General features: G+C 43.1%; 1 protein-coding gene and 1 pseudogene across 6 annotated transcripts in view; both read right to left on the bottom strand.

The window, feature by feature from the left end:
* ABCC5 (ATP binding cassette subfamily C member 5) overlaps positions 1-24,994 on the bottom strand; it is a 215,036-nt gene that overhangs the window by 3,852 nt on the left and 186,190 nt on the right. For all 6 annotated transcript variants that reach the window (XM_077487701.1, XM_077487702.1, XM_077487704.1 and 3 more), the window contains 5 exons: positions 21,748-21,837; positions 19,071-19,260; positions 16,746-16,905; positions 15,105-15,183; positions 1,634-1,747 (listed from right to left, as the gene is read on the bottom strand). In XM_077487701.1, the coding sequence (XP_077343827.1) occupies positions 1,634-1,747; positions 15,105-15,183; positions 16,746-16,905; positions 19,071-19,260; positions 21,748-21,837 (633 nt within the window). The remainder of the gene's footprint in view (positions 1-1,633; positions 1,748-15,104; positions 15,184-16,745; positions 16,906-19,070; positions 19,261-21,747; positions 21,838-24,994) is intronic.
* Positions 11,490-11,608, bottom strand: LOC143990868 (5S ribosomal RNA; annotated as a pseudogene).

Here is a 24,994-nt window from a genome sequence, read left to right on the forward strand (position 1 = left end):
GTATGCATGTGTCATACCTGGCCAATCCCTGTGAATGCTGGAAATCACTGTAGTAGGCATCACATTCACGCTTTTTGCTGTAGAACCTTTACCCAAAAAAATTAAGCACTTCAATAAATGGCTTTTTACCCCCTTCCTGCCCAGGCCAATTTCCAGCTTTCAGCACTGTCACACTTTCAATGACAATTGAGCAGACATACAGCACTGTACCTAAAATATTTTTGTAATATCTTCCACACAAATAGAGATTTCTTTTGGTGGTATTTATTCAGCACTGTTTTTTTTTTTGCTAAATAAAACAGGAAAAAAAAAAAAAAAAAAAGAGAAAATTTGGGAAAAAACGCGATTCTTCCTTTCAGTTATAAAATTTTGCAAATAATCCTTCTTCATAAATTGAGGTCAAAAAGTATTCTAAAAAAAAAAAAAAAAAAAAAAAAAAGTCTAAAAAGTATAGCACAAATATCCCCCAAATGACTTTTTTGGAAAGTAGAAAGTCCAAGGTATTTGAGTAAGAGGCATTGCAAGTTTTGTGAAGTTGTAATTTTGTCACAATTATTTAGAAAATTAAGAAATAACTTTTTTTTTTTTTTTTTTTACATACGGTCACCAGTGCAGTACAGTGTTATATGTGTGGCAGTGATCATAAATACTAACTGGTGACACTAAGTAAAAAAAATAAATTCAGTTTTTTAGTTACTTTTTCTTTTTTTTTTTCTAACACACCGTGACCAGAGTGTTACCATTTTTTAGGTTTAGTTTATTTCAAACATGTAAAAAAACATACAAAATTAAAGTAGTACTTAGTAGACAATCACAAAACAAGAGGAGAGAAAAAAAAATTGAGTTTACATATCTGAAAATGAGTGGGAAAAAGAGCAACAGCCTCCGTAAAAGGAGGGATAATAGAGGGGGGCAATAACATAAATCCTGTATAATAATAATGAAGCAGCATGGGGTGGTAAGAAGGTAAACAGAGTGTAAGCCTCCGCAACAGGCATGCACAGGTCCCCCTCAAGCTATGACAAAGGCAATTTGTCTCATGTATGCACAATGCTGTGTGCATATCCCTACGCACACAGTGCATTTGTCACTCGTGCTGCTAGATGTACAGCCACTACAGTAAGCCTTGGTTCACATATATGCAGTGTGGGAAACGCACAGGATTAGCTGCGTTTCCCACACAGCACTGAAATCGCACCGTGTGATCTGTTGCGGGTGTCCATTTTAAATTAATGACAACCCAAAACAATTCACAAAATGCAGTGCAATTCCCAGAATCTGATCCAATGGGTGTGAACACCCACGTAAACGAATTCCGGTGCAGCAAAAAATTAAAAAATAAAGCCCTTTTTGTGCAGTGCGATTTGAGCCCTACAAAATGAATGGGCTCAAATCGCACAGCAAAAAATGGAATGTTATTTGAATAGGAACACGGTGCGATTCCTGTCCTAATCACGTTTCCTGTACCTCTCCAGTGTGAATCCAGGCTGAATGCACAAGATCTCACTGACAAACATTGATATAATATGGTAGGAGATTCAGCGCAAATAAAAAGCACTTTTACGTCTATTCTTATTCTTCTATACTAACCATACTAAACATCACAATATTTATATTATCAATGGGCACTTACCTTACATCGCCTTAACAAAGCCCGTGCAATGCACAGCAACTGCCGCTCTCCTACTGAAAAGTTGTCCCCATTCTCCAAAACTTCAGTTTCTAGTTTAAAAGGTAGCTGACTCACCTAACAAAGAATAATCAAGCAAAGAAAAATTTGGTGTGTATTTATGTACATATATACACACATACAGTGCATTCATAAAGTATTCAGACACACTTCATTTTTTTTATGTTGCAGCCTAATACTACAGTCGTTTAAATAAAATTTTTCAGCACTCAATACCCCATAATCAACAAAGTGAATACAACATTTTAGAAATGTTTGCAAATTTAGAAAATCGATTTGGCATAAGCATTCAGACCCTTTCCAACAACACTTGCATGTGCCTCCCATTTCTCTTAATTGTTCCTGAGATATTTCTACACCTTGATTGGAGTGCATCTGTGGTAAATTACACTGATTAGACATGATCGGGAAAGGCACACGCCCCCTCTATAAAAAGGCCTCACAGCTGACAAGGAGTACAGTATCAGAGCAAACGTCATGAGGTCCTGCAGAGCTCAGAGACACAATTATTGCAAGGCACAGATCTGGGTAAGGCTACAAAAAAAAATAATTTGACGCACTCAAGGTTCCCAAGAGCACACAGTGGCCTCTATAATTGTCAAATGGAAGAAGCTTGGCACAACCAGGGCTCTTCCAAGAGCTAGTTGCTTGGCCAAAATGAGCAATCAGAGGAGGACATTAGTAAGAGGACCAAGAAACCGATGGTCACACTGACTGAGCTCCAGAGATCCTGTGTGGAGATGGGACAAAGATCCAGAAGGACAACCATCACTGCAGCCCTCCACAAATCTGGGCTCTATGGCAGACTGGCTCAACGGAAGCCTCGCCTCAGTGCAAAACACATGAAAGCCAGCTTGGAGTTTGCAACACAGCAACAACCTCTAACAGGTCCTATGAAGATGAGTGGGGACTGCCTACAGCCAAAGAGCTGGCTGAAGGACCAATGCCCAAAACCAAAACCCAGATGAGGTGGGGCCCCCTACTAAATAGGTGAACCAGCCAACAAAACCAAAAGAGACGGAACTGAGAATCAACTCCATGCTCAAAACCAGAATATCAAAGATCAAAGGCAGTACTGAACCAATGAAAAGCTAACCAAAAAGCAACCAAAACCCACCAGCTGATGGAACAACATATCCCCCAGTAGGAAAGAAAATCTGATTGTAGTCAATATAGTCAATAGAAAACGCTAGGGAACAATTTGTAAGGGGGAAGCTAGGACAAAAAAAAAAAGGTAAAAAAAAAAAAAAAAAAGAAGCAAGACCAAGCTAAGACATTGCACCCTTAACCCTTAGGGTTGAGGAGATGGAACTCTTCGGGAAAAAAAAGGTGGTTGCTTGGCCAGACAAACTCGTGTGGTATCACAACAAAACAGACAAAAGGTTTGATGCGACTCCTGGGACCACTTGGGAACTCAAAGTTTTGAACCCATAAAGTTAGCCTGATTAAAGTAGTAGGGTACGTGAGGCAGATAGCTCCAGCGTGGCAAGATCAGAGACCACTAAAGTAGTTAATGGAGGATAAATCTAAAACAAACTAAATCTAAAACAAGCTCCATAACACCCAGAGGTGTAGCTAGGGGCTTGCAAGAAGAACTCTGTGGAACCAGAGCATAAGCCATAGTCTAAGAAGCACCTACTTTGTACCCCTTACCCGAGGGGAACCAAAGTGTTTACAGCCAGGAACGTCGGAACTGCTAAGAAGGTGTACTCGATTGGGAGAAGACGTCTGGAGGAACCAAGCTACCTCATCACAAAAGGGACTCCTGTGAAGACAAAGTACCTACATCAACCCTCGATGCGCCAATAAGAGACAAGTAATGGCAGGGAGCATGAAGATAAACCTGCTGAAGAAACTCTGCTACCATACACCAATGCTGGCCAACTTCACCAGTAGGTGGTGGGTATTGTTCAGCACTGATACCTGGTGAAACCAGACACCACAGAATTTAGCAGGCATTAAGCCCACCAGGAAACTGTCTACTAGGGTCCACAGTGACAGTTTTTTCCACAGGAGGTCTAGGGCAGAAACTGGCACCAACATCCCGAGGAATAGTAGATGTCTAGGGCCTCCAAGCATCGTGAGACCCGATGGGTTGGAGAACAGCCAATGGTGGCAATAGCTGACTGGGCTTGTGAGTGGGCCCTTCTATGGACGACAACACAGATGGATACAGGGAACCCATTTTGGCCTTAAAGAGGAAGTAAACCCTAATGGGTTTACTTCCTCTTTTTTTCCCTGCAAAGGTAAAGCATAATGGACTACTATGCATCGCATAGTAGCTCATTATGTGTCACTTACCTGACACAGGAGCCAGCGAAGTCGCCGCTGTCCCCTGTAGTCCGCCGCATCCATGTTGCTGGTGGCGTCTCGCAGCTCCGACGAATCACAGCGGCGCAGCCGCGATGACGTCACTCCCGCGCATGCGCACGGGAGTCGCGTCTCGCAGCTCCGCCGCTGCCATACGGCGAAGCCGCGATGACGTCACTCCCGCGCATGCGCACGGGAGTCGACAAATTAGGCAAATCCATTCTTGGATTTGCCGCATTTAGTGCGCCTGCGCGCCGCTGTCTACGGCGCATGCGCCGTAGACAGCGGTGCCCATTTTCGGGCAAATATCTCCTAAACCATATAGGTTTAGGAGATATTGCTTGGACCTACAGGTAAGCCTTAATCTAGGCTTACCTATAGGTCCAAGTTGTTTGGAAGGGTTTACTTCCCCTTTAATTCCACCAAAAATATAGAATTACTCCAAAGGAGAGAGTAGCGGCTAGGGTGGGACACAGCTCTAGATGAAGGAGCTAGAGCAGGAACCCATAGTGCCAGGAAATCCCAAGAGGCGATTGGAAAGATCTATTGATTAATACACTGGCACAGAGGAATAGATGGTGAGTGGCTGGAGAGACCACCAGAGGCAAGGTATTAGCTTGTAAAGCCAAGGGGGCACTCACTGCATCTGGATGTTTGTAGGGCAAACTACTCAAGTACCCACCATAGAGGGTCTGCATGAATGCACTGCAGAAGGTGAAGAATAAGTATTGGGACTCAATCTTTCCTTAGACTTCTTACACTGAAGCAAGTGAACACATGGTCCTCCTGGGATATCCTTGATGGAGACTTTAAAGAGGAAGTAAAACCTGATGAGTTTACTTCCTCTTTGTTTCCCTGCAAAGGGAAAGCATAATGGACTACTATGCATCGCATAGTAGTCCATTATGTGTCACTTACCTGACACAGGAGCCAGCGAAGTCACCGCTGTCCCCTGTAGTCTGGAGCATTCATCTTCTCGGTGGGTCTCACTGCTCCGCCGCTGTCATTCGGCGAAGCCGTAATGACGTCACTCCCGCGCATGCGCACAGGAGCCGCCACTCGCGGCATATCGCCGTTGACAGCGGCGCGCTCAGTGCACCTGCGCGCCGCTGTCTACGGCGCATGCGCCGTAGACAGCGGTGCCTGTCTTTCGGCAAATACCTCCTAAACCGTGTAGGTTTAGGAGATATTTCTTGTACCTACAGGTAAGCCTTAATCTAGGCTTACCTGTAGGTCAAAGTTGGTTGTAAGGGTATACAATCACTTTAAGGGTAGGTCAGAAGAGACTAAATCCGAGTCAGGTGCTCTTTGGATACAAAATATGCTTTCCCATTTTTTTCTCACTTTTTTGTAAAGTTGTTATAAAAATACAATAAAAACTAATATGATCAATACATTTTTTTTTTCCATAAATGTCAAGACAGTTGTGGTTAACACTGGTATTGAATCACTCTTATAACATTCCAAGTGTCCAGTATTGACCTGTTATAGCATGGTATAAAATATCTAAGTGTAAGCCTAGTCATTGTTCATAATACCATTTTGCTATTAATTATACAGACAGTTGTGTGGCAAATGCAAGTACTTCTGGCTTAAACAATACAGCCAGCTCGCCAATTTACAGAACTGGAACATCTGTGTTGCCGGGGGAGAACCAGTCCGCCATGGCTTCTCAATAATATATGCAACTCTGATTCGGTCGGTGGGTGGATATACTCCACCCTTTCTAACCAAACGGGACTTGGGCACCCAGTTTATGGTCTCTCAGAAAGAGAAGAGCCTTCATTTCTCCCAGAAGTCCTCCATAGCCACGAGGAACCAGGAGACAGGTTACAAAATCTTGACCAGGTGGTACAGAGTGTCTCCCACTTGGCACCATTCCCTCCCGCAGGTTCCCAGTGTCTGTTGGCGCTGCGGAGGTGATGAATGGACGATGATGCATATCTTCTGGGATTGTCCCAAACTTATACCCTTGTGGCGCAAAGTGATCTGCACAGTCAAGCACCTGACCAATGTCGACATGGAAGGGAACCCGGCGGACTGCCTGCTTCATCTCTCAGACCGATCAGGAAATATAAGGCTTTTCTTACAATCCAACTGCTAAATGCGGCCAGGGCATGCATCCCCCTTTGTTGGTGATTGGAACCCCCCCCCCCCCCCCCCCCCCCCCGTCAAAATCTCTATGGTTCTCAAGATGAACAAACACCCTGCATAACCGGGAGGAGAACTTCCGAGAGACCTGGCAACCCCCAGAACCACTTTGTGTACACCGACGCATATATACAGGAGGTGGCACATATGATCTAGCCTCCCCAGATCTAGCTCCACTCCCTGGGCGAGAGGTCCTCTATGCATTTTCCCTCCCCCCCACCCAGTCTCTTCTGCCTGGGGGACACTTAGCCCCAACATTTAACCCCCCAGCCCCCATTATGGTTGTTTATAGAAAAATTGGTTGAAGATCAATACTCACTATTAGTTACCACAACACTGGGTGTTAAATATACCGTGTGGTGTCCCAAAGTTTGCAGGCTCACCAATAATAGGTGCCACCTCTGTGCCTAAATACTATAGAGAGAGAAGATTTACAGGGGAAGGATTCCGACCAAGACGAGACACATGCTGCTTAATAAGGGATACATTTTATTGGAAAAATATATTTAATACAAAAAAAGGCCAAGACCAGGTACCCACCACCAACACCAAGATCATAATAAAAATAGACAGCGTTGTTTGCCCAGCCTTACACCCACGCCCCCCCCCCCCCTCTTTTTAGTCACCCCTTGAAAACCCAGTAAAGGGATGCACCTTTCAGATATAATGTATATATCCTAGTTCATATCCTGCTTTCATATTGCCCCATCCCTGGGCTTGTTAGGCCCAGGGGAAGCACTAACCCCCGCTACGCTACCTGGAAAACTCCAAGCTAAGTTACCTCATTTCACTAATATATGTTGTATTAGAGTCTATCTCACATTGCTGCACATGTGCCTTGACCATCTACATAAATATATTTAAGACACCCTACTGCAGGCATGTCCAAAGTCCGGCCCGCGGGCCAATCGCGGCCCGCAGTCCGGTTTTGAACGGCCCGCCTGGTGTGCTGCGGGATCAGGGCTGTCAAATGAGCCGATCCCCGGCACTGTGTGAAGCTCCGTCGGCTCCAAAAGTGAAAGTAAAGTGCAGAGGAGTGTGCTGTGCTCTCTGCTTCCCCCTACAGTGCAGTACCCGGCTGAATGAGGAAATGGAATGGAAAGGTACTGTACTACAAGCTAGATTCGTTTTAAAAAGGCTTTATTTATGTGTATGTGTGTGTGTGTGCATGTGTGTCTGTATGTATGTATGTGTGTGCATGTGTGTCTGTATGTGTGCATGTGTGTCTGTATGTATATGTGTGCATGTCTGTCTGTATGTATGTGCATGTGTGTCTGTATGTGTATGTGTGCATGTGTGTCTGTATGTGTGTGTGTGTGTGCATGTGTGTCTGTATGTGTGTGTGTGCATGTCTGTATGTATGTATGTGTGTGCATGTCTGTCTGTATGCATGTGTGTGCATGTGTGTCTGTATGTGTGCATGTGTGTCTGTATGTATATGTGTGCATGTCTGTCTGTATGTATGTGCATGTGTGTCTGTGTATGTGTGCATGTGTGTCTGTATGTGTGTGTGTGCATGTGTGTCTGTATGTGTGTGTGTGTGCATGTCTGTCTGTATGTGTGTGTGTGTGCATGTCTGTCTGTATGTGTGTGTGTGCATGTCTGTCTGTATGTATGTGTGTGCATGTCTGTATGTATGTGTGTGCATGTCTGTATGTATGTGTGTGCATGTCTGTATGTATGTGTGTGCATGTCTGTCTGTCTGTATGTGCATGTCTGTCTGTCTGTATGTATGTATGTGTGTGTGTGTGTGTGTATGTGTGTCTGTATGTGCATGTGTGTCTGTGTGTGTGTGTGTGTGTGTGTCTGTGCATGTATGATTGCATGTGTGTGTGTGTCCATGTATGTCTGTATGTATGCGTATGTGCATGTGTGTCTGTATGTATGTGCGTGTATGTCTGTCTGTATGTGTGTGCATGTGTGTTTGTATGTGTGTGCAGCATGTGTGTCTGTATGTATCTGTGTGCATGTATGTGTGTGTGTGTGTGTGTGTGTGTGTGTGTATGTATGTCTGTATGTGCGTGTATGTATGTGCGTGTATGTCTGTATGTATGTGCCTGTATGTATGTATGTACGTGTGTGCATGTGTCTGTATGTGTGTGTGTGTGCATGTGTCTGTATGTATGTAAGTATATGCATGTGTCTGTATGTGTATGCATGTGTCTGTATGTGTGTATGTCTGTGTGTATGTGTATGCATGTGTGTTACTTTTAATCCAGACCCCCCCCCCCCCCCCCATTCTTGTACCATCAGAACTGCTTTTGTGGTGCTTGTGTGTGTGATAGCAGCCAGGATTGCTGCTCCTCTGAAAAGCAATCCATATACAGATCGCTTTTCAGAGGCATTTGAAAGGTGGTAAAGAGGCATTATGTTGCCTCCTCACCACCTGTTTTAAGCCCGTATATGTAGCATCACTATACCGCAACTGTGCAGTCTACACAGTTGCGGGGTAGTTGCAGTGCAGGCCCATTCACCCTGAGCATACCTCCAGCTGCAGCCACAGCATGTGTACACCCCCAGCTGCTCCCTCTGCAGCTAAAGGGGGAGAAGTTGGGGGTGGTAAAAACAGCTTAACCATGTAGTTTTACTGCCCCTCCAATAAGCCCTTGGTTCACATCTGCATGGCTGCATGCTGTGTGTAGGGCAGCCCATGCATTTCAATGGGCTTCCATACCCACAAAAATGCAGGGAAAGAAGTCCCAGAGCTTTTTTTTTTTTTTTTATTGCGCTGCACCAAAAGCACCCCATGTTTCCAATGTGTGGGGTACCATTAAGACTTAACGGTACCCCTAAAGAACAGAGCATTCGTCTGTGTGTCAGGCAAACGAGCGCGACAAAGGCACGAGAATTTTTGTTGGGCCAGGTATGAGTGCTCGAATGACCGAATTTTAATGGTTCAAAGAATGTCAGGCAAAATGGTCGGCCCTCACACATGTTCACTTCATCGAATCTGGCCCTCTTTGAAAAAAGTTTGGACACCCCTGCCCTACTGTGATGCACTGAGCGCTACCTATAAATAAGTATACGCTGTTATGACCACATACTCTGTGCAACGCCGGTCCCATTGTTTTTGGTTTTGTATTTGTTGTCTATTTGAGATACTGTAAATACTATTTTTCTTGACTTTTAAGTGTAACTTTCTTTGGCAAATAAAGGAACTACAAAAAAACGAAAAAAAAAAAAAAAGAAAACACAATATAGCCAGTAGAGCTTCCCAACCCATTAAGAAGAAAGCAGTCTATCCAGTGCTGAAATGTTGACTTTCCTCTAGTTAAGGTATAATTAACCTCGTTTATCTACTTCAATTGCCAGTGGGTTAAAAAAAAAAAAGCAGAATTTCTAAAAACAGCTTACCTGTAAAATCCTTTTCTTTGAAGTACATCAAGGGACACAGAGCCATAGTAGTTATGATGTGGGTTATAGGCCACCTTCAGGTGGACGGACACTGGCACGCCCTAAATTAAAACGTGCACTCCGTATATAACCCCTCCCACTGGTGGGAGCACCTCAGTTTTGTAGCAAAGCAATATAGGTGTATACCAAAGCAGGGAGGGGCCTCTGTGTTCCTTGATGTACTTCAAAGAACGGATTTTACAGGTAAGCTGTTTTTAAAATTCCTGTTTTCTTTTCATACATCAGGGGACACAGAGCCATAGTAATTACTATGTCGGATGTCCCATAGCAGTGCCAACTGAAGGGAGGGAGACAATAGGGCACCAAGAGACTAGAGGACTCATAATGCATCCTGCAGTACACTGCGCCCAAAGGCTATATCCTCATGATCTTTTACAGCTACTTGATAGAATCTGGTAAATGTATGGATTCAAGACCAAGTTGCGGCCTTGCAGATCTGAGACATGGTGGCTTGGTGATGCACTGTCCAAGAAGCACTAATGGCTCTGGTGGAGTGCCTTTAAAATGAAAAAGGAGAAATGCTCTTTTAAGCCAAAAACTTGATCACTTGACGAATGCACCTAGATATCGTAGATTACAATGCTGCCTGTCCTCTTTTAGGACAGTCAGGCAACACAAACAAAAAAAAATCTGTTTTTATGCATCTGAGCGGTCACCTTTAAATACACCTTGACGGCTCTCACCACAAGAGAATGTAATGACCTTTCTTTCAAGCTCTATAAAAAATGAAGGCAGAATATCACAGTTTAAATGAAAAAAAAAAAAAAAAAAAAAAAAAACGAAAACTACCTTCAGAAGGAAATTAGAATGAGGCCGCAATACAACCTTTCCTTCAGAATAATCAAATATGACTCTTTACAAGAAAGAGCAGCCAACCCCGATACTCTTTTTTGCAGAAGATATGGCAACCAGAGAAAATTATGTTCCTCGTCAAGAGGACTAATGTAAAAATCCCGTATTGGCTCAAAAAGGCTGTTTTTGTAAAGCCGACAAGACTAATTTTAAGTCCCAAGGATTCAGGGGTGACCTAACTGGAGGAGTAATCCAGGTTTCCCCCTGTATAAGTTACGAACCAGAGAGTGAGAAGCAAGTGGTTGTTGAAAAAAAAAACACTGATAAGGCCGATACCTGGTCTTTGATAGTACTCAAGGCCAGCTTCATTTCTAATCCCATCTGTAGGAATTCAAGGATCCTACCTATGACCTATTTCCTGAGGTGCCAACCCCTGGATTCATAAGAGGAGATATATGCCTTCCAGACTCATTAGTATATGACACTGCAGGCCAGCTTCCTAGAATAACCAAAGTAAAAACTAGCCGATATTTTCGAATGTGGGTCTCAATAGCCAAACCATTAAATTTACTGTTTGTAAGGAAGGATGGAATACTGGACCTTGCGAAAGAAGGTCTGGGTACAGTGGTAGGGACCAAGGGTCCCCCACCACCATCTTTATGATGTTGGCAAACCAAAATCTCCTGGGCCACAAGAGTCACCTCCTTCCCTTCTTGCTTGCTCCTGTGAAGGCGGCGCAGAAGCAGAACAGGAGGGAAAGCATAGATCAGTGAAAACTGATCCCATGGAAATACCAAGGCATCCGTTTCGTATGCCATTGGATGCCTTGTCCTTGACGCAGAGTTGTCAATCTTGTTGTTGAACCTGGACGCCAATAGACCCATGTCCAGAACTCCCCATCCTTGGCATTTTGACAGAATGATGCCGGGTGAAGGAACCATTCTCCCAGAAACAATAGTTGGCGACTCATGTTTTCCGCCTGCCAATTCTCCATTCCTGGAATGAATTGGTGATAGGCAAGGAATGTTGCTTTCTGCCTAAGACAGAAAAAAATTTCACCTTTCTGGGCTGCACAACTTCTGGTGCACAATTGGTGATCGATATAAGCCACACCTGTGGCATTGTCGGATTGAGCCTTTGGAACCCGGTATTCCCAGGCGGTCTCCCATCCAAGTACTAACCAGGCCGGACCCTGGTTAACCTCCGAGATCAGAGGAGATCGGGCACTTTCAGGGTGATGTGGCTGTAGGCTGGCTGCTGACAGGACAATAGTCTGAGTGTCCAGGCCTCCAGGGCCAGGCATACTGCCTGAATCTTTAGCATATTGATGGGCAAGGTCATCTCTGATCTGGACCTTTTCCCTTGGACGGACGCTTCTTCCAGGACTACTCCCCAGCCCAAAGGGCTGGTATTCGTTACCACTTTCCAGGTAACTGGTAGAAAGGATCTTCTTTTTTGAAGATTCTTGGATATGAACCATCAATTGAGGTTCTGACGCACTTTGGGGGATAAATGCAACTGGGAGTCAAAAGATTGAATCTTGTTCCAAGTTGACAGGATATGGTTTTGCAGCAGTCTTGAATGGAACTGTACATAAGGAAAGCCTCGAAGAAGCCACCACCTTTCCTAATAAACACATGCAAAGATAAAGAGAAGGATTCTTCTTTGTTTTGACCCATCGAATCAGTTCCTTTAAGGAACCGATTCTTTCCTGGGGTAAAAATACCCTTTAGTGGACTATCGATGATCAGCCCCAAGTACTGCAATCTCCTTGACGGTTTTAAGGAGGATCTTACCAAGTTGAGGATCCAAACCAAGTGTTCCAGGTAGCCGACTGCAGTAACCAGACCTTGGTTTAAACAGGCTACCAATTGACCTATCAAGAGTAGATTGTCTAAATAGGCTAGTATCGTTATACTTTGAGCCATTAACCTGGCTAAAGGAAGGGCCAGGATCTTTATACACACTTGAGGTGCAGTAGTTAGCCCAAAAAACGGGAAATTAAGATTTTCTACCATGAAGCGTAGAAATTTCTGGTGTGCAGGGAAGATCGGCACATGGAGATAAGCATCCTTGACGATAGATGCCAGAAGTTCTCTCTCTTGTAGCAAGGAAACTACTGATCGCATATATTCCATGCAGAGAGAGACACTTTTCTCTGGATCCTTAGGAACGTTTGATCTGAGAAAAAAAAAAAAAAAAAAAAAGGAGGAGGAGATGGAACTCTTGGAACTCCAGATTGTCTTCCTGTCAGATCCATGAGCACTGCAGAAGATTTCGCCCTATTGAGCTTGCAGGGCACCTACTGATAAGGAGGCTACAGTATCTTGTAGGTTTTCCTCCCCCAAGATCTTTTTGTCCCTAGGGTTAACTCTGATTAATACCTATTGAACATGATGGCAGAAGCCATATTGACTGACTGGAGGCTGATGCCCCTGGCACAAAAAGGAGAATTTAAAAATGAAAATCTATTTACTCCTTTACTTAAATGGGAAAAAAAAGGAGGTACTTTTCCCACTAGAATTTCTTTGGATGAATTATCCAAACATCCTCAAATAGGTGTTCCACCGCAAAAGGAAGACTAGCCAGGAGTTTCTGCATGGAGAAAGGAAGTTTATCCTCTGCTGATGTGCATTCCTTCACTCATGCATTTAGCTGTTTGTGTTTCGCAACAATGCGCATAGAACCGTGTATAGCACCTGGTATTCCCAGGCAGTCTCCTATACAGGTACAAACCGCCTTAGCCATCTCAGCAGTTGTGCATTTGGCTAGTTTATAAGCCAGCACCTGCATGAGGACCTTGTGGAAGTTCTACAAAAGGAACTCAAAAGCAATTATTGCAAGCATAAAGCTGCCAGAATTCGGAGCCTGCTGAGCAGGATACCTAGAATGTGGACCAAATGGCACATTTTTAAACCCATCAAGGAGTGGAGTCAATTTAGGTTAAACAATTCTAGCCTAGTATTCCAGAGAACCACTGCACCTAAATATATGAAGTTATCTACCACCGTAATTTGAGACGCTTCAGGAGCTAGAGGGTTTTGAAGTGGTTCTAAAGGAAGCAGTACTGATTTATCCCAGTTGATACAGAAATCAGAAAGAGCGCCAAACTGTGAAATCAGCTGCATAAGGGCCATCAGCAAATAACGGGTGTCTCCTAGAAAGAGATCATCTACATACAATGCAATTTTATCTTCCCCAGGACACCTGTGTAATTCTATCATAGCCCGTTTGCCCCATTGCAATTGCAAGAGGTTTCATTGCCAGGGTAAACCGAAGTGGAGACAGGGGACATCCTTGTCTGGTTCCTCTTTGGAGAACAAGTGTCCAATAGTGTATTTTTCACTGCAAAGCCTGGTACACACTGAGTTTTCTTACATTCAATCAGCAGGTTGAATGAAACAAAAACTGTCAGCGTCGCATCTGCTGTACCAATGATCTGACAGCAATCCAACAAGCGTTCAGGTTGGGTCCAGGATTCCTCAGGGTTCTTCAAATATGCCTAGAGGAATACCTCAAATAGCTGTAAGGGCTCTGAAAGAACAAGGCTGAAGAAGGCATTCTAATTCTCCAGATATGGAGTAGTACGTAAATCATCAATAAGGACCAAAAAGGTCTCTTGTACATTTGATGTGATGGCAGAAAACAGATTCCTTCAAACCAACCCAATCTTTTCTAAAGCAGCTAGTAAATCAGATCTGCAGGGGATGGTGTGTGAGCAAAACTTAAAACCTCTGCAGTCAGCAATAACATAAGGCAGGTGATTAGGCCTCCTCCCATGGAGCTAAAGTCTACCAATGAGGTAGACCCTATATGGGTAGAAGGATTCCAGATTACAAATGCCTGTAAGAATGATCAAGCAGCTGAACTGCCACTACTACAGGGAATCGCCGACTGAAGAGTAAGATACCAGGCTGATGCCTGTAGGTGCAGGCATCAGCCCAGTATAACCACTGAAACGGGAGGATGTCCATGTACGCCCTCCCGGCAGGAAGTTGTAATTAGGTGACTTCTGGAGGCAATTAGTTCCACTAGATTTTAGTTAGGGGTAAAGGGGGCTGAATACAAATGCACGCCACGCGTTTCAGATATGCGTAAAAATGTTTAAAAACCATTTATCAATTTCCTTCCACTTCACAATTATGTTCCACTTTGTGTTAGTCCCATCACATAAAATAGGTTTACATTTTTGGATGTAAAGTGACAAAATGTGGAGGGTTTAAATACTTTACCTGCTTCCCAACCAGCTCCTGTACATATACAGAGGCAAAATGGCTCCCCTGCGTGAATTTTCATATATGCAAGGCGGGTCCTTTCATAGAAGGTGTGCGCCGGCTGCATGGTGGGAGACCAGATGTGCGTGGCCAGCGGGCGACATCGCAGTAAAAAGTAAAAAAATTGTGTTTTTTTCAAAATTGTCCTTTTCATAATGCACAAAAAAACTAAATACTAACATTTATAAGTAATAACACCAGGGATAGCAATTCTCCCTGCTGGAGCAAATTGGATCATGCTTTACTGTTTTTTTTTTTCCTTCCATTGGATCAACTGTGGGTATAGGACTGTGAAGGGCATAGGTTACCTATTTTTTGCCTATTGGTTGAATTAGATGCACATGTGCCTTTTTTCAACTATGTAACAGGGGTAATTGTGTTATAACTGCTTGGAGCTTTGGAAAAAGTGCAAACAAGGAAGTCTGTTAGAAAAAAAAAAAAAAAAAAAACAAGCTTTGGAAAAATATACTTACACATTCTTTCATGTGTGTCCTTTCTAGGGAATCCCAGATCTGCTCCTCACTGAACTGGTTAAATGGGTCCAGGTTTGAGCTATAGATTAAAACATATGCAATCTTAACAGATATGGTATCCCCCTTATATCCTGTACAGACAACTCGCATATAGTTACCATCAGGTGCCCCTCTGCCCCAAAGATTAATTGGGCTCAATTCGCTAAACAATAGCGTATGCAATATTTGTGTCATGTGACAAACTGGGGTTGAGTTATTAAAACTGGAGACAACAAAATCTGGTGCAGCTCTGGATAGAAACCAGATTGCAGTTTTTTTTTTGTTTTGTTTTTTGGCAAAGCTTAAACAAGCTGAACTTCTAAGCGGATTGGCTACCATGCACAGCTGTACAACATTTTGCCCTCTCCAGTTTTAGTAAAGCAACCCTATTATTTCAAATATCGCATGCGATATTGGAAATCTTAATTCACTATAGGTTTATGGGGTAGTTACCGTAAAATTAAGAAACACCAGGTAAGTACAGAATAGATCTGTGTAAAAGTCAATTCACAAAAAGTAAACAAATACATTTGTTAAGTTGTGGTTTAGCCACGTGCTATTTAATGGTTGTTAATGAGCTGGCACCCATGATTGACTCTTTTATACAGGAGATAGTCAGAGACTGGGGACACATTACAGGAGATGGTCAGAGACTGAGGACATGGTACAGAAGATGGTTAGAGACTGGGGACATGGTACAGGAGATCAATGCAGCCTGCCAGTGTCCATCAAATGCAGCTTCACCAGTGCTCGTCAGATGCAGCCTACCAGTCAGTTGCAGCAGCCTGTCTGTGCCTGTCATGCAGCCTCACCAGTGCCTGTGTCCATATGTAGCAGCCAGCAAGTACACATGCCATGCAGCCTCACCAATGCCAGTGCCCATGTTATGCAGCCTGCCAGTGCCCATGAGGTACAGCCTACCAGTGGCTGGTAATGCATGTCACGCTGTATGTCAGAGCTGGATCTGAATCTCCGTGCAGCCAGTTTCATCCTAGCTTGCCCCTCAGTGTTTCCTCTCCCTCTTCTCACTCCTGTCCTGCACAGCCTCCCCAGTGCCTGGTAATGCATGTCACTCTGTGTCAGAGCTGGATCTGAATCGCCGTGCAGTCAATGTAACAATGTTCCGCCTCTTATGACACAAGGCACAATGATTCCTAGCATTGGATCTGAGTGCCGTCTATCACAAGAGGTGGTCTAGGAGACAGGACATCGGCTGCATGGTGATTCAGATCCAGCTCTGACACACAGCGTGACATGCATTAACAGCCACTGGTAGGCTGTACCTCATGGGCGTTTAGGAGATATTTCCTCTGTACCTATGGTTAAATGTCAACCATGGGAGTTTACAACCACTTTAAAAAGAAAAGCAATGCAACCAGTCACATCTAAGAATTGGTAAGCTTCAATATGATTTGCTTTTGGGATTAATACTGCTTTAACAAATCATTTGTGTTTTTAAAAGCATCTATCCTTTTCTCAAAATACCAAGTGAATATGTCCTGTATTTGTACTATAAATATAAACATTACCCAACCAAAAAAAGTGGAAAAAATAGAAAAAAACAAAAAACAAAAAAAGAGTCAAAAAGTTCTAAGATCTTACCGTACAGTCCCACTGAATAGCACTGGTTCCTGGGGTATGATGGACAGTTTGCTTCGCAGATCTGCCAAGCCTATATCACAGATTTTTATACCATCTATTTTAATACATCCACCTGAGAGCTCTACCAGTCTGAAAAGAGCAATGCCAAGTGAGCTCTTTCCTGCAAAAGGTGGAAAGAAAAAAAAAAAAAAGGACAGATTTTACTGGACGTGTGAATGAACTTTGAGACATTTAAAGTTGAAGTCCTCCCTAACACTTAAATTCTCACCCCTTGATCATTAATGTGAGCCAAGTTCAGCCTTACGTCTCAAAAAGAAAAAATCCCAGTTTTTCGACTTTTATGTTGAGGAATCCAGTGCCGTCACATGACTTAAATTCTACTTCCTTCTGAGAGTAAAACCAGTGTATTTCGTGCAGGGTGGCGGTAAACATATGGTTGGTCAATCACATCCCAATAAAACAATTTTAGAAAAATGGCCTAGTGCAAAAAGCACAGCCGGAACCCCTGGGGATGTTTGAATAAGATAGACCAGTCCGTAGATCAAATGTAACACATACTGTGTTACATTTGATCTACGGACTGGTCTATCTTATTCAAACATCCCCGGGGTACCGGCTGTGCTTTTTTCACTAGGCCATTTTTCTAAAATCCTTCTGAGAGTGAAATCAGCCAGTGGGTGTGGTTGCTGAAAGCTAGTGACATCACTTCCTGGGAGGGACACTGTTCCTGTGTAGCCAATGGGCGTATACAGGATGGGAGGAGCTGATCATAGGTTCCTGCTCAGTGTTCCCTCATTGTACATCCTAATACATGAGAAAATTAAGAAAAAGCCCCATCCACACAGGAGGGGGATGGGAGGAGCAGTGCACATATACAGTATAGCTGTGCACAGGAGAAGGGAGCTGGACACAGGGTGGGGGGCACCCGTTTTCATCTATGAGACTTTGAAAACCAGCAGCTTTGAAAGGGTACCTGCAATGCTTTGATGTGACTTTGATCCAGAGTGTAATGTTGGATCAAAGCTGCACTCAGTCGCATCAAAATCGTAAAACTTGGTTGTCGCAATAGTGGCAACATGCGACTTTTAAAATCAGCAACTCTGATCCAGAGAGTGTAAAGTTGGATCAAAGTCACACTCCAAAGTCGAACTCTAGCTTTAGGCTATGTTTCCACTAGTGCGACTCCAAAGCTGTGCGATTTAAAGTGTGACTGAGTGCAGCTGTTATCCAACTTTACACTCTGGATCAAAATTGCATCATAGCGGTGCAGGCACCTTTTCAAAGTCGCATAGATGGGAACGTTTGCCATTGAAATCAATGGGCTTGTGACTTGTCATGTGACTATGTGTCCAAAGTCGCATGACTAGTCGCACTAGTGGAAGCGAAGCCTTAAACTCATTTGTAGCCAACTTACTCATATGTAGTTCCCTCAGCTGGGCGTGTGCCACACCATGCCATCACAGTGCCATGCAGAAACAACCACGTGCTTGTACACTGTAGAAAATCTGCAGCATGTTGCATTGTACTCTAACAAGCGGAGCATACTTCTAAAGCCTGCCCTCCCCCTCTCTGATAAACTGCTGGCCAAAACAAGGCTGTGAAAACAGGAGATCTGAGTAGAGGAGGTATGGGGGCGGGGGTGTGTAGAAGAGAAGGACAACGTTTTCAGGTAGTAAGCCCCCATTCAAAATTCAGAAATAAGGAAGTAAAGTTGTCCCTGAAGTACATGAAGAAGCTGATTGGCTATGATTACACTTTCTAAGCGACACAATCAGCTATACAGAAAATGAATAATGTCAAATATGAAGATATTATACATTTTATAGAAAGAAAAAAAAGTTCAATTTTGACTAGACTTCCACTTTAAGCACATTTTGCATTTTGAAGACCAATTCACTAGTGAAGAGCATTTACGAACACAAATTTAAATTTTTGCTTCTAATCCTTCTCAAACTTACAAATCTGGAAGCAGAAATGTATTTCAGAACTAAAATTTACAATAGCTTACAACTATTCAATTTGTAAACAAACTCTAGAAGTGCCCTATTATAGAAATGAATCATACAGTAAAGCTGATATCATGTATCCAAAAGGAAAACAAAAAACACATGCTTCAAGTTAAATCCAAATCGGGCAAAAAATGTTTATTGTATAGTGCGTTACCATGGTGTACTGTTTCCACTGATTACATGATTAGCAGTGTGCCATTTTCTAAACCATTGCATCGCTTCTCAAATCGCTGTGTTTGCCTCCATTATACTGTTATAAGATAGTAAGATAACAAGCTTCTACTTATTTAATTTGTTTCATGTTCAACTATCTCACCTGATCCAGTTCTTCCCACAATTCCAATTTTTTCTTTAGGCTTGATGGTAAACGACACTTTCTTTAACACTAAAGGCAGGTTTTCTCTATATCTCATTTCTGCACTTTCAAATGCAATTTCTCCCTCTTGAGGCCAATCTGCTGGAGGAGCCTTGTTCTTAATACGAGCAGGAGCCTCAAGAGCCAAAGTCTGTTAGAAAGAAGTAAAAGTTAGATCATGCAGAATAGAACACATTCTTGCAGAGGACCTGGATTGCAATTCAAGCAAAAGCAGAGCCGAGCCAAAGAAAAAGGAAATACAAAAACATGCACAGAAGGCTATGAACACATTGCAAATCAATGCCAATTTCCCTAAATTACACATAAATAGATGAGACATTTAAGGACGAGATATGGACTTAAAGGGGTTGTAAACTCTGGTGTTTTTTCAGCTTAATGCATCCTATGCATTAAGGTGAAAAAAAACCTGCCAGTCACCTGCCCCCCAGCCCCCCCGTGTTACTTACCTGAGCCACTTCATCTCTTTGGCAGGGACGCGCTGTCCCTCTCTCCACGGGATCCCGGTTCTTGATTGGATTAATAGCAGCCTAGCCATTGGCTCTCACTACTGTCAATCAAATTCAATGTCGTGGGCACGGGGGGTGGGGGGATTGGGGGGGCAGGGCCGAGTCCAGCATTCGTGCCTGTGGATGCAAATGCTGGACTCGGGAGCATGCCCGCAAGGTAACCCCCTCGGGAGAGCAATTTTTCTAGGTGGTTATCTGATGAAGGAAGAGCTGTGAGAGCAGAGGGACCCCATAAGAGGATATTTGGGGCCACTCTGTGCAAAACTAGCTGCACAGTGGAGGCAAGTATAGGTTATTTAAAAAAATGAAAAACGATCCTTTACATTCACTGAGTGCAAATCGTTGTCCTACCCAGTCTCAAACATCCATATTTAGCAGTTCTGGTAAATTAGTTGGCTGCTCTGCCAAACTAACTGTACCTGCTTTGTGTTTACAAAATCATAATAGTCCATATGTGTTAATATGATCAATCCATGAGCAACAAACATGTGTATCAGATGCAAAAACAGTTCATGGGTAAAATAATCCAACAAAGAAGAACAAACGTTCCTTGCAAAGATAAAAAGGCTCTGTTAATCTCCAAAAAAGCGATTTGCGCACTCGCACTGCATGTATGCACAACGTCCCTACGGCCGTTTCGTCACAGCTATCATCAGGGGTGTGCACACACGCACATGCGTGAGCCTTATATACCCTCATGGCATGGCAAAGCAGCACATCCATTGCTCCAAAAAACACTATATAAAATATCTATTTCATTAAAATAGCGCCATCTTGTGGACAACTACCAAAATACTTGAATACCGCTTTAATGAAATAGATATTTTATATAGTGTTTCTTGGAGCATTATCACAACTGGCCTGTAGGTGTTAGTAATTGGCCAATTTTTTTTCTGCTACACAGGATGACGCCAGCATTGGCAGGAACTGCTCTCTATGCTCTGCCCAATAAGCTTTGAACAATGCGCACAATAACCAATGGGTGCACTTCTTCGCCATGCCATGAGGGTATATAAGGCTCACGCGTGTGTGCGCGCCCCTGATGTTAGCTGTGAGGAAACTGCCGTAGGGGCAGTGTGAGTTCAACAGCAAGCCTGCTGTTCTACTAAGCCTTATGTGACCCCCCCTGAACAAGGGTAGTCACTGGCTTTTTGGTAAGCCTCCATTGCTTATTCCTAGGTGATGGACTGCACTAGTGGTGGAAACTTATTTGGATTTTGTTTGTGAACACTTCTTTGTTGGATTATTTCACCCATAAACTGTTTGTGCGTTTGATACACGTGTTAGTTTCTCATGGATTGATCATATTAAAAAATATGGACTATTATGATGTTTTTTTTGGATCACTTAATTATGTAGAATACTCCTTTGTATAATAACGATTTTTATTTATAATCACTTGCATTATTAGTTTATTAACCAGTGCTGCACTTTGTCTATTTTTCTTTGTGCCCTATATCAGGGTTATAGTGCTTAGCAGCAGGGTATCCTTCGCGGTTTATTTATTAATTTATGTATTTTACACCTAGCGCAATTCTTTTCTTTTTTAATTTTTTACATAGACATTGATTAGAAGTTTGGAAAACTGCTGGTAAGGGGGAGCAGACCTAAGTTAGACAACAACTTGGCTTCTGCTGTGAACTTTAAAGATGATTCGCAGCACAGTGCCTGTTACAGATAATACACAACTGATTAAAACCAGCCACTCTCCTGGCCCTATCTGTACACATTTATTTTTGGCAGGATATTGGTATCCTATTTAGCAGATAATGCTATGAAGAGAGACAGTATCATTTTTACAAGCACCCTGCTTTTTAGATCCAGTCAGAACACAATCTCAAAAAAATTGAACATAGGCACTTGGGTGATAATAAATGGAAAGGGGTTCAGGACTATGTTAGGAAGAAAAATAAATTGCTGCTTGAACCCCTCTAGGTGTCGCCTCAGGTTTTCATGACAGTTTTGCATTTTGACTCTAATCGAGATTTATCTGCATAGATCATGACTTTATGATAATTTGAGAGAAGAGCTGAAAAGATACCGGCGGAAGCACTATGGAATGGTACAGACATGCCTAGCTGCTGTTCTCTAGTTACACAAAATCCCATTACCTTGATGTAATGACTGATGCGCTCCACTGATGTGAAACGAGCTTCTGTCTCTGAAGCAAGCCTAACTGTGAACTGGAACAATCCTGTTAACTGGAAAAAAAAAAAAGTCTTAAACACGTCTACTAGTTTCCATTCACACTGCTTTGTCACAAGACACACACACACACACACACACACACACACACACACACATACATATATATATATATATATATATATATATATATATATATATATATATATATATATATATATACACACATACATACATACATACATACATACATATATATACATATACACACACAGATATACAAGTAGATAATTGCAATGTTCTAATATCACACAAGCATAATGTAATAACATTACTGCCATAATGGTCAAATTTCTTCAGTAATGCAACACTATTAATGCATATACCTCAGTTATCTATGGTACAATTCTGAAAGAGAAATTAGATATGCAAAAAAGAAGGGCCACCTATTTTGTTCTAGTAATATGTGCACCACGGTCCTCTGAGGGAATTTGTCTTCTCCTGCCCCTAGTTCCTCAGTTTGAGGGTCCTGGGTAATGGAAGAGAACCTGTCACATTTTGACCCACACTGGGATGCGATTAAAGTCGCTATTTTTTATTTTATTTTTTTAAACATAAAATAAACGGGTGTTGCAGCGTTGAAAACAGTTGCAGACATTTCATGGCCCTGATGCTCACTGACCACACCACCCCCTTTCAGGGGACGACGCCATTTGTAGAGATGAGTAGGCCTTCCAGAGCTTGAGGGAGACCCTTTTAGCTCTTTTTTGGGGGTGTTTCAACTCCCTCTTCTGACTATAGCCCGATGCCCAATGCAGTGGTACTACCAGAAGAAAATCGCATCCACTGCTTGAGCAATAGTCCAGCCACAGACGCTGCTATTAATGCTCAGCCTGATGTGCCAAATAGGAAATGCCCGCATCACCAAAACCTCTTTCATGCTCCCTTAGCTCTAATGTCTCTCCGACAATTTTGCAGCCTGCACAAATTGAGTTTTTTTTTTTCCTTTAAAAACTCACTCCCGCGTTGGAGGACGCCATCGCCACGCTAAGCCCCACTCCTTTTTCAAAGTTTTCCCGCGCAAGCACGGGCCACCGATCTGACAGGATCGGCTGGGTGAGGGAGGGATGGCGTGGAGGAGACCTGGAAGCCACAGCCATGTATGGGCAGTGAAAGAAAACAGCATTGCAGATCATTTTCAGTTCTACCTTATACTCAGTTAAGCTCAGGTGGGGGTGTATGGAGGAAGCAAAACCCCCCCCAAACTTACCAAAGGTCTGCCTGCTAGCCAGAGAAAAAAATAGTCTGCTGCGTCTGTGACACAGCGATGATCTCTGGGCAAAGCATGAGAAGGTACACACTCTATACAGCCCCCAGTGGTGACACTTAGGCATGACAACATTTACTTTAACCACTTCCCGACCAGCGCACGCCGATGTACGTCGGTAGAATGGCACGGGCAGGCATATTGGCGTACAGGTACGTCCAATCTTAAACGCCACCCTGCCATCGCGAGCTCGCTGCCAGCAGCGCACTCGTGTGCTGGTTGGGACCCCCATGAGTCCGGTCGCGGGACCTGCGGACTCGATCGCCGTGGGCATACCCGCGATCGTCTCACAGGGCAGCTGAATGAGGAAATGCCATTGTAAACAGCATCTCTCTGTTCTGCCTAGCAGCAAGTGAGGCTGATCTCTGCTCCATGTGATTGGAGCAGAGATCAGTGTTCACTAAAAGAAAGCCTAGCCCCCAACAGTTAGTAACACACCACTAGGAACACTTAACCCCTACACTGCCACCCACTGGTTAACCCCTTCACTGCCAGTCTCATTTACACAGGAATCACTGCATTTGTATAGCAGTGAATGCTGTATAAATGACAATGGTCCCAAAAATATGTCAAAAATCGCCGATTGCCGCCATTACTAGTAAAAAAAAAAAAATTATTAATAAAAATGACATAAAACTATCCCCTATTTTGTAAACGCTATAACTTGCGCAAACCAATCGCTTATTGCGATTTTTTTTTACCAAAAAATATGTAGAAGAATACGCATCGGCCTAAACTGGGGGAAAAAATGTTTTTTTTAATATATATTTTTGGGGGATATTTATTAGAACAAAAAGTAAAAAATACGAGTTTTTTTCAAAATGGTCATTCTATTTTTGTTTATAGCGCAAAAAATAAAAACCGCAGGGGTGATCAAATACCACCAAAAGAAAGCTCTATTTGTGGGAAAAAAAAGGACTTCAATTTTGTTTGGGAGCCACGACGCACGACTGCGCAATTGTCAGTTAAAGCGACACAGTGCCGAATCGTAAAAAGTGGTCTGGTCTTTGGCCAGCAAAATGGTCCGGGGGTGAAGTGGTTAAAGGAGACATTTCATAAGAAAATTTATTCCTTAGAAAACCACTTACTATTTTTTATAGCGAGAAAGGTAACAAAAAAAAAAAAAGCAACATTATTTTTTACTTTTCGCTGTAATAAATATCCCCCCCCCCCCCCAAAAAAAAAATCAAAAACACATTTTTATCCCCTCAGTTTAGGCCGATACGTATTCTTCTACATATTTTGGGGGGGGGGGGGGGGGTCGCAATAAGCATTTGGTTTGCGCAAAAGTTATAGCGTCTACAAAATGGGGGATAGTTTTATGTCATTTTTATTATTTTTTTTTTTACTAGTAATGACGGCGATCAGCGTCTTACCGGGACTGTGACATTATGGCAGACAGATCGGACACATTTGGCGCGATTTTGGGACCATTCACATTTATACAGCGATCAGTGCAATTAAAAATGCATTGATTACTGTGTAAATGTGACTGGCAGTGAAGGGGTTAACCACTAGGTGGCACTGTAGAGGTTTAGTGTCCCCTAGGGAGTGATTATAACTGTGGGGGGGAGGGGCTATGTGAGACACGACACTGATCACCACTCCCGATTACATGGAGCTGTGATCAGTGTCCTGTCACTAGGCAAAACGGGGAAATGCTTGTTTACATCAGCATTTCCCCGTTCTTTCTCTCCGTGAAATGGTCATAGGTATCCCCGTGGAAATAGAGTCCGCGGGAACCACGATCACACTCACGGATGTCGCAGCGGGCGGGCGCGGCCACAAACCGCTTCTTACAGGGCAATATACAGGTACATTAATCTGCCTGTACTTGCACTTCTGCCGCCGTATATCGGCACGAGCTTGTCAGCAAGCGGTTAAGA

Source organism: Lithobates pipiens, unplaced genomic scaffold, assembly GCF_037356315.1.
Source record: "Lithobates pipiens isolate NorthernLeopardFrog02 unplaced genomic scaffold, aLitPip1_a1.2 Scaffold_18, whole genome shotgun sequence".
NCBI classification, from domain to species: Eukaryota; Metazoa; Chordata; class Amphibia; order Anura; family Ranidae; genus Lithobates; species Lithobates pipiens.